At 41.5% G+C, this 10,442-nt stretch overlaps 1 protein-coding gene across 1 annotated transcript in view; it reads left to right on the plus strand.

The window, feature by feature from the left end:
* Positions 1–124: 124 nt before the first annotated feature.
* RABL3 (RAB, member of RAS oncogene family like 3) overlaps positions 125–10,442 on the plus strand; it is a 10,648-nt gene continuing 330 nt past the window's right edge. The window contains exons 1-7 of the mRNA XM_074161657.1: positions 125–192; positions 619–710; positions 1,904–2,033; positions 4,978–5,092; positions 6,637–6,787; positions 7,488–7,559; positions 8,629–8,667. Of these exons, the coding sequence (XP_074017758.1) occupies positions 147–192; positions 619–710; positions 1,904–2,033; positions 4,978–5,092; positions 6,637–6,787; positions 7,488–7,559; positions 8,629–8,667 (645 nt within the window). The 5' untranslated portion in view covers positions 125–146. The remainder of the gene's footprint in view (positions 193–618; positions 711–1,903; positions 2,034–4,977; positions 5,093–6,636; positions 6,788–7,487; positions 7,560–8,628; positions 8,668–10,442) is intronic.

Here is a 10,442-nt window from a genome sequence, read left to right on the forward strand (position 1 = left end):
ATGAGTTAAACCAATCAAGAGTGAAAGAGACCCTGGTTGCTCGAGCAGCCAGCGAATGGGTGGAATGAAGGGAAAGGAGCGTGCGCCGCGATTGGCGGCGCCGGGAGAGGGCGGCGATCTGCGGGGTTGTTGCTAGGTAGAGTAAGATGGCGGCTTTGGACAGGGTCAAGGTGCTGGTGTTGGGCGACTCCGGTGAGTCTCCCTCCGCCCCCCCCCCCCTCCTCCCACTCTCTCCCACCCTTCCCCTAATCCTCAGAGGTGCCGGGTGGCGCATGCGCGGCGTCCCGCTCCCTCCCCCAGCCCCACCGCCGCCCGCCGGGAGACCCCGCTCGCTGCCCTGCGCCCCCGCGGCCCTGCCCGCCGCGTACCCGGGGGCAAGCAGTGCCGGTGCCCCCGCTAGTTTTCGGGGGTCCCTCCCTCCCCGCTTTGCCCCGGCCGTCGGGCACCGACCCTTGGCCGTTGGGCACTGACCGTTGGCTGTTGCCTGCCGCCACCGGCAGAAGGGCGGCGGCGGGGCTGTCGCGTTTAGTCGGTGCTGCTGCAGCCCCGTCCCCTCACGGCCCCGTGAGCTGCCCTTGCGCGGTCTCCCAGCAGCTGTCCTCTTGTGTGTGCTTGCAGGTGTCGGAAAATCTTCGCTTGTTCACCTCTTGTGCCAAAACCAGGTGCTGGGGAACCCGTCCTGGACAGTGGGCTGCTCGGTGGATGTTCGAGTAGGTGACGTGCCTGACCTCTCGGTAGCCCTAGCTTACAGTGGAAAGGAAGGGCCTTAATTACTTTTTTTTTTTTTTTTCTTCTTTTCATTACTTTCCGCCCCAGCAAGAAGTGTGTTTCATTGTTTTGTTTTGCTGAGCGTATAACCTTCCTAAGAAAATAGTATTAAACGTGAGCCAAGCACTTGTGTTGAGCAAGTTTTGACCTTACAAGCTTTGACCTTAAAAGCAAGCGAGATACTCGTCATGCAGAGCACCTCTCCTTACTGCAATGGCCGCTGGCATGTTACAAGTCACAGAGTGGACATTTTAAGTCAGAAAGCACAGCACTTAAGCCATGCTTCCCTGAGAAACAACTAAATGCACAACTAAGTTGTCAGCCGAACATATTGGGGAAAAACCAATTTGCTTGTTTAATTTGAGGGTGCTTACCATGACCATCGGGTTGCTGCTCTTCCTCTCTGCTTATTGCAGGACCTGCTAATAGAGGAGTGAGGATATTCATCTAATAGGTGTTCGGCCCAACCTACAGCCCTCATGGATTGGTGATAAAGGCTATCTTCCTTCATCGCCCTCTGCTGCATTCTCCTTGACATGTATTGACATAGGTTAGGAATGATCCTGTTTTACTGTCTGTGAGTTTCACCCCAAAGGTTGCATATATTTCCAAAATTTGGGGAAAGAAACATGGCAATCCTGGTTGACTGTGGAGCAAAACTACCTAGCAGATCCTGGGGCAAAAATTGTTAATTGATTAATTCAGTTGAGAAGTCAGTGAGAATTTGGCATGGAGAGGAAAAAGATGTGGTCAGTTGGAATCTGATGCGGTCACCTGTGTTAATATTCTTGCAGTACTACATGTAGTTCTAACAACTGTAAGAAGTCATGACCTTACATGCAACACACTATTTCTGAGCACATCATGAGTCATTAGTTTGTTTATATTGAGATGGAAAGGATACTCTCTGCTGACTCACCAAGCTCCATCTCATATAAGAGCTGTGGTATCCGGTGGTCACCACTTGACTCATTCCATCTCTCTTCCACTTGACAGATTTGAAATGGTGTCAACATGAGAATTTATAATTTTCTATCCAAGTATGATAGTCCTTTCAACTGAATGTGCAAGTGTTGTGTGGATTAACTCACATGAGCTGGCGCTGACTTTACTTGTGATGTGAATTTTTCATCAGATCCATGACTACAAAGAAGGGACTCCAGAAGAGAAGACCTACTACATTGAGCTGTGGGATGTTGGAGGTTCAGTGGGTAGTGCTACCAGTGTGAAAAGCACACGAGCAGTATTTTATAATTTGCTGAATGGTAAGTTTGCTTGGTGTAAATCCGGTTTTGTCACTGTTTCTGTTATGAGCTGTCTCTTGGTTCTGGGGCAGGATTCCTTTAAGTCTGGCTGAGGGCTATATTGTTCTCTTTTCTGATTCCAGTACATTTATACAGGAAAAAAACTGATACCATTCATAGGCAGAATTTTATGGATTCAGTTTTCAACAGGAAAGCTGTTTTAGACAAACCTGTGCAGATGTGCTTTATCAGCCTTTCACTTCAGTCTTGTGCAGCTGGTGCAACAGGGAGTCTTTGAAGTTGCATTGATGTCCCTTCCAGCTACGCTTGCAGACATAAAGGTTACCTTCACCTTTCTGGGCCTGATATACATGCAGAAGTATGATTTATATTTTCTTGTCAGTTCAGTTCCAAAACCTACAGCAGGGAAATCATTATTTGAATTTATATGAACTTTGATAGTTATATCCTACCCTGGCAAATTTGAACTGTTCTCCCATAAAATTGCAATGTGCTGATAACCATCTTGCTCATTTAATTTGCCAAATTATTTTTAATAATTGAATTTTGCAACTCGCTGTAGATAGAAAGTAGTATTTTATTCCTTCTGTTGAGATACTGACTTAAAGGCCTTAGTAGTTCGTCTTTACCACTAATAAGAGCAAACAAGAGATTATAAGCATAATAATGCAGCATTACAGTTGTTACGTTTTGGCATCCAAGGATATTTCACGAAAAATAGTTGTATACCAGATTAACAGCTGCTTCTGAAAGTCTGTCTCAAATGTTCTGTTTGATTCTCTTTTATTGCTCCCAGTCATTTGAGGGCCTTTCAGTAATGTGTTAAGCCATACAATAAACATTTCTGCTCTGTGATTATTTAACTAGTTATTTCTTCATCCTTTCCCAGGAGGAAAACAAAGTATAGGTACCTCTTGCTTATATTGTTAGCCAGACCTCTGTAAATAAGATTTGAGTTGAGATGTGCCCCAAAGCAAGCCTCTTTGGTACGTGAAAGAAATGTATTTCTTTTGATAGCAAATCCACGGTATGTGTGGAGTGGATCAGACACTCAGATCCACGTGAATGTGGGTCAGACTTGGAAATACCCTAAAACAGCCCATTAGGAGATGAAATCTTGAACTTATGTGTCTGAATTATAATTAAGTTATTAAAATAGAGTTATTTATCTCCACTGTCCAAAAGATACTATTATGCAGCTTGCATATGACAGCTGTTGACTTTGGTAGTTAGCCTTGGCTCTGATTTCTTTCATTAGATTAATTCCTTCATTAGAGCTTGTCTCACAAATTGCCTCTGTTTGACCTGATTTAAGAAGAGAAGATGAATGCATCCCTTCTGCCTGACTGCTTGTGCTTTCTGGGCTTGCAGTGGTCTGAAAACTCTGAGATCAGAAGACAGTTAATGTTTGGTCATGGCAGCACCTGTGTAGGCTGTCAGCAAGACCTGATTGTTGACCAGGTTAGGTATGGTTTGCTTTTGGTTCAGCTGGAGATCTTCAGCTTTGGTGTCTCTGCATCTGGTGTGTGAGCTGTGATAGTCTAGGACAGTCACTAGGCAGTAAGGCTGTGGCTTGCAGACCCTAATGGGGGAGGAACATTTCCTTGAGTAGTCATTGGTCCTGCCTGCCCTTTTTTGATGTTGACATAGTGTTTTTCTGCTGGTGCAACTAGCTATGTAGGTTTTCAGTGAAGCAGATAAGGGAACCGACCAATCAAAGACATAACTGGGGAAGAGTGTCTGGAGGTGGGAGAGTGTTTCTCGCAGATTATACAGCAGTGCCTCTGAAATCTGTTGCCGTAGGCCAGGTTCTGTTGTATCAGGCTTTTTCTCCCTATGCTGGGGGTGGACATGCAGTTGAGTTACCTTTTTGTGTTGTTCCTCAGATAAATGCTTTGAAACAGGGCTATGGTTGTGTTATGCTGGGAACTCTCATAGGAGAGTCTGTGCACAGTTGTGTGGGGTAGTGAAGAATGTTTGTGGAAATGCGGTTTGTTTATAGTCTGTACAACGGGTGGCACCTTTGGGAGTTAAGGTGAAAGATTAAATGATTAAGTTTTTTCCACGTGTGGACTGTGAAGTGTGTTGAGAACGAATCCTGAAAATATGGGGTGTCATTTCATTTTGTCCTTAACTTAATGATGCTTTGAAGTCTGGAGGAAGTGGGAACATTCCACAGGTCGCAGAAGGTGTGAATAAATAGAAGAAATTTGCTAGCAAGAGTTCGTAATTGAGTTAGGAACTGTGGTTATCAGAAGTGGGTGTCTGTTAATAGCACAGCTAGAAAGTTTGGCTCACTGTTTTTTTATCTCAGAATTTATGTTTTGAAGGATCGTGGTAATGAAAAATGCTAGAAGCTTAATCTTAAATACCTGAAATCTTAATAATTCATGTTTCTGCCAGCCATTTGGTGGACTGTGAAAGTTTATCAGAGCTTGTTTCCCCTTTGGATACCTCCCCAAGTAGCATTAGTTCTTGAAAATAAAGGAGAGCAATAGTGCTCTCTAAAATCTGAAACAAAGAAACAGCCTTTAGAATTCTTAGATGATGTGACAAAAAGATAGTTATATTTACCAATTAGGCAAAACACAGAAAGGCTTAATTCTCTGCTATAGTAATACAGAGTTTCAGTATCATTAGGACTAGACTGAGCAGAATCAGGGAATGCCTGCAAGTCTCTTGCGAATTAAACCCTGAGGTGGCTGTTCGTTTCCTCCTCTCATGAGATTTTTCTTTTAGCTCTTATCCAATTTGTGATAAGCAGCTTTAAAAAAACTGTTGCATCCTGATATGTTCAGCTTTACGCATTCACTGTAACTGAACCGGTTATACTTCCCTTTCTTCATTCTCAGATATCTGGGAACCTGCAGATGTCATTTTGGTAAGATAAGGAAAAATATATATATCATTAAATAGCATCTTGCTGCCTTCTTTTTTACTTTAGGGATAATTTTAGTGCATGACTTAACCAACAAGAAATCATCCCAGAATTTGTATCGCTGGTCTTTGGAAGCACTCAACAGAGATATCGCTCCAACAGGAGTTCTTGTGACAAATGGGTGAGTGAAAAACATACGTGCAGGGTTAAGACACAGTAATTCCAAGCTGTTATGGAAGTCTTTGTTCATCCCTAAGACTACTTGAAGTCCACACAAAATTAGATGTGGCTAGGCTTTTAAGAAAGAGAGAAAAAAATGGCAGGTATCAAAGAAGATCGCTGTTCTTTTTGTTTTACACTGCCAATCAAGTCATTCTGCCAGTAGATTCCTAAACTTTATGGCAGAGGCCTTGCTTTAAGGGAAAATGTTTACTGTGTCCTTTGTTTATCTGAGGCCTCTGTCTGAGCCTCATCTGAGCTGAAGACTTATGTGTTTACTGAGACATGCAAAGCCTCAGGAAGTGTCATGAGATCTGGGATAGCCTGTCTCTGTTCCAAAAGGTTTTCCCTCCATGCACCAAAACTGCGGAAGTTCCCTTTACTTTTTTTGTTTTGGGCAGCGGGGAAATCATTTCATGAGTGTGGCTAAAAAAGAGCTTAGAAAACTCTGCTTAAACAGCATATTCATAATCAACTTTCCAACATCTTGTCAAGTATTTCCTCCTGTGCCTCTGTGCTCTTGTTATACATGTAGTTAGGGAGGTTTTAAGACTATTGATCAACCTCACACATGAGCAGGGAAGCAATAATAAGGGGTAGCTTTTTGTGGGAAGAATATCAATTGGTTTTCTGCCTGTGCTGGTATAGAGGTATTTCTGTAGAAACATGGGAGAAGGGAAAGAGGGTTTGCAGTATATATAAACTGCTAATTTCTCCAGTTTTTCTAGATGCAGGTTTTTGACAATCATTTTAATTTTCAAAAGCTTAAAATCTGTCAGGGACAGATTCTCAGCTACTAGCAATTGCTTGGTCAAGTTGCTGCTGTTGGCTGTAAAATTACTTTCTAGAAAGCTTGGTTTGGGTAAGAATGACAGACAAGTGATTGTCTTAGCTGAGGAGAATTATTTGAGCTTGGATTTGTGTTAACATTTAATTGCAATATTATTTATTTTATAAAGGCTATCTTTGATCATTATCCATATCTGAATCAAAGCTTGTTGGAATTCAGCTTATGGTGGCTACCTTTACTTGAATGTAGAAGAATTAGTAACTTTACACCACACAATTGTTATTGCAACCCTCTTTGATCTAGGGTGGAAAGGGATAGTGTTTCACAGTTAAAATGTATGTATTAAAAAGTGTATATATGTAGGAACTTTAGATGTTCAGAGATGCCAGCTCCCTGATCTGTCTCTGGTGGCTGCATACACTTGGTGCAATACTGGAATTCCTGTTTCTTTCCTGATTGTGTTAGCAGTTCTTCTGCCGTTCATCTATGTGGAGAAGAAATCCAACTTGTGGTTTCTTTTCTCTTTCTTTTCAATTCCTGTGTAGTGACTTAGATGCAGAAGCATTTCCTTAATTTACAGATACAGCACATTCTCACTTAGATAAATAATGACCATTAATAAATAAATGACCATTATTTGTAAGGGACAGGGGAGCTGATGTGCCCACTTACATGACCAGCGCTTCATTCAGGACTGTATTTGTTTCCCTTATCAGTGACTATGACCGTGAACAGTTTGCTGATAACCAGATTCCATTGCTGGTAATAGGAACTAAGCTGGATCAGATCCCAGAAACTAAGCGGAATGAAGTTTTGACCAGAACAGCTTTCTTGGCTGAGGATTTCAATGCTGAAGAGATAAATTTGGTTAGTAGCCTTGTCACCAGTGTTGTTTTTCTTTCATATGGGAGCGAGTCTGATTTTTAGTAAGTAAAGATGTTAAAAAAATTGGGCTTTTGGAGATTTTCTCGGTGAGACACTCGCAGTGCTGGAGTCACTCACATTTTGATTGGCCACCCCCCTTGCTTGATGAAATGATCGTCTTTGTTTCACTATAGGGAGGTTTAGGGGATGTGAGGTAAGATCACCAAAGCTTAGAATTGATGGTTGGGAATTACATTTTCTCTTCCCTGTTCTTAGTTCTGACACAGACTATCTTTGAATGAAACATCAAGGTCACTTTATTGATATATATGTAGGTGTAATGTGTATATAGATATATACATGTATAAAAATATACATGTGCTGTGTGAATGCTTGTATATACACATGCACACACAATCTCATGTGTAGCCTGTAAAAGTATTAGCTGACTGTATAGCTGGTAGCAGAAGGAAGACGTGGAGCATACAGTGGCCTACTTAGAATTCTCCAGTTGATTCACAGAACAGAAGTTGGCCTTTTCTCTCAAATGACTGTGGAGCAGAAATCAGCAGATATACAGTGTTTTCCCTAGCTGATTACATGTGCATGTGTCAGGGGAAAGGATATGTTGATTTCCATGTTTATGGCTTCCTTGCATTGATTTCCTTGTGCTTGGTTTGTTGCTGTCTTCTGCGTGTTCTAGGATTGCACCAATCCTCGTTACCTGGCTGCAGGTTCATCCAATGCTGTCAAACTAAGCAGATTTTTTGATAAGGTAAGTCAAGTCAATTAAATCATGTTTATTGTTCTATGTATTGAATGCCGTCTGTGATTTGAATGTGGAACAACAGTTAGGTGTTCCTTTCACGTCCTGTTTTTTTGAGTTGGTTCAAGCCAGGTGTGGGGAGGCCAAAGATTAGTCTGCTTTTGGAAACCTTCAGAAAATAGCTGATCTGCTTGAAGGTTGACTCTTGATGTGGATAGAGCAATGAACTCACAAATGTGCAAAGACGCTGCATATGCTTTTGTAGTCCTTTGGCAGGCCAGAGGGTTTGCAGCATGCTAAAGGTAGCAATGTGGGAAGTACAAGACTCTGTTGCTCCTAGTTAAAGCAAACTTTAGGAATTAAGAAATTTGGTGTATTACTCTGCCCTCCTGCTCAAGAGAGCATCAAGGCCAATTGTGAAAATGACAAAAGGAGTGCTCTGGTTTAAGCATCTCATGGACAAAGAGATCATAGTGGAGCAGATCACCTCCTGTAACAGATCATGCTTTAGAGGAAATTTAGCCTGAATTTTTTTTGGAGGAGGGTGTAGGTTGTACAGGGTGATGCAAACCACTTTTTGATTCTTAGGTCACTGGTACTCCCTCCATAGGTATCATTCAGCACAATTTGTGCATCATTCTCAGAGAGCAAGTCAGGCTGCCTCTTCTCAAGCATCACCTATGTTCAGGGACTACTCGGAACTGCTGGAATTGTTATGCACCTGCAGAATGAGCTTTTGCTAGTGCTCAGAACTGCTGCGCCTGCTGAGGGGGGTGGGAATAACTGACTCCTCAGTAAGGAGATACCCAACCATCACCTCCATTACTAAAGAGGGCTAATGAAGTTAGATGTTTAGAAGTTGAGGGCAACACAGCTTTACTAAGAATGGCTGAAGGTGGCAACTCTTTCTATTTGTAATAGAGCATTGAACTTAAAGCAGTAGGCCTGGAGCAGGGGATGTGGGTTCAGACCTTGTCCCGGTTAGCCGTGAGTTTCAGTGCTTACATGTGAAGTGTTGATTGGAATCTGAGGTTATGCATAAGCTGTGCCAGCTAAGATCATTGTCTGTTTTTCCTAGGTCATAGAGAAGAGATACTTCTTAAGAGATGGCAATCAGGTTTGTCATTTTTCTTCCATTTTTGTTATGTTTCTCCCTGTGTAATGTGAAGTGCTGATAGGATTCTCTATAAAACATGGGCTTCATGTGAATTAAATTATAATCTATGCTAGTAATTGAGTTTTTAAATCTGTGGGAACACAGCTGTTTTGAATAGACAGAAGAATGGCTGACTTGTCAGCTGAAGTATTTGTCTGTAATGATTGGCAATGAAATAATGAAGTATGCTAACACAGTAGAAGTTGCAAGAGTGATGTAAAATGGGAAAATATGATCTCTTTCAGATCTGTCAGCTTCAGGCTGCTTGATTGCAGATTTAGGCTAGAGACGCTGTCCTGAAGGTCAAAAAAAAGGCTTTTTTTGGCACAGCTGGGAACTAGCATTTTATATTGTGTACAGGTAGTTTTCATAAAACCAGTGGAGCCACGGGGAAAATGGCTGTATGATGCCAGCTTGTAATTCATTCCTAAATCGCTGAATTAACTGTTTTCAGTACAGTTGGTAAAGAACTAGAAAAATTACTCTCCTGTTTTGGGCAGGCTCCTTCAACTTTTTGTGCCCCCCACCGTCCCATGCGCAGTCTACCATGCGGGAAGTAGCAAGGCTCCACTTACTCTGTCTGTGAGGTGCTTGCAAATTACCACGAATAGCACTACTGAAATGCAATCGAATGGCTCGCTAGATGTAGCTGTCCTGAAAGCCCCTTAGGGAGAGTGGGGAAAAAAATAGTCACGAATTACAAAATGCTTACTTCCTCTGAGCGTTTTTTAATGTCTCTTAAAAATAAATTTGCTTTTTCCTGTTTCAGTTCTGCGTGATGCCTTTTTTCCTCCCCTCTCCCTCCATCCCACATTCTAGTGAAAGGAAGTCTCCCTTTCATGGGGATAATAGCTTAATGCAGAAATCTGCTTGTGTGCTGGTTGTCTTTGACGCATGATGCCAGACTTTTATTTTTCTTATTTCATCATTTTTAGTGGCTAGCCAGGGATTAACTTTATATTCCTTATGGCCGTGTGCCAAAGATTACAGCCTTTTGAAGACTATTTTCATCTGCCTCGCTGAAAACCGCTCAAAAGCTTAAAACAAATCTTAAGTAGTGGACAGTCATATTTAAAGAGACAAAATCCAAACTGAAACTGGAGATTTCATTATAACCTCTTAATGTTATTATTTGAAATCATCTACTTATTGTAAATCTTACAAATGTATTTGTGGGTTTTCTACAATAGGTCTCTTCGATCATTCGTGTTTTGAGGTATTTCTATTATAGAATTCTTCAGGATGGAAAGAATGATAAGTTTCAAATTGTTTGTAGCTATGACTTTGATCAGATCTCTGATAAATAAATAATTGTTACTCTTAATTAGCGACTTTGTTATAAAAAATGCTAAAGCAGATAAGTTTTTAGCTGTGGTGTCCTGCTACTTTTTAGTTATGATGATTGCATTTTTCCTTTTTGAATTCCCAAAGCAGTTTTGATGAGATGAACCTTTGTGCAAAATCTGCCTGATTTTTCCCTTAGAGATGATTGCTTTTCAGAGATGAACAAAACAATTCCTGAATGAATACCTTGCATATCTGTTTGAGTTTTCAGCCTGAAAACTCTTAACTAAATTTAAATTGGGGGGGGCTTGGTGGACTTTTATTTTGGGTAAGCTCTTTAGCTTTCTCAATTTATCAATGAAGCGTGCAACCTAAGCAATCTACTTTGTATTGTAAATTACATTTTCTTCCCATACTATCCATACATGCCCATGTTCTCCTGGTGTGTTTTG

The sequence above is a fragment of the Numenius arquata genome, chromosome 1 (genome assembly GCF_964106895.1).
Source record: "Numenius arquata chromosome 1, bNumArq3.hap1.1, whole genome shotgun sequence".
NCBI classification, from domain to species: Eukaryota; Metazoa; Chordata; class Aves; order Charadriiformes; family Scolopacidae; genus Numenius; species Numenius arquata.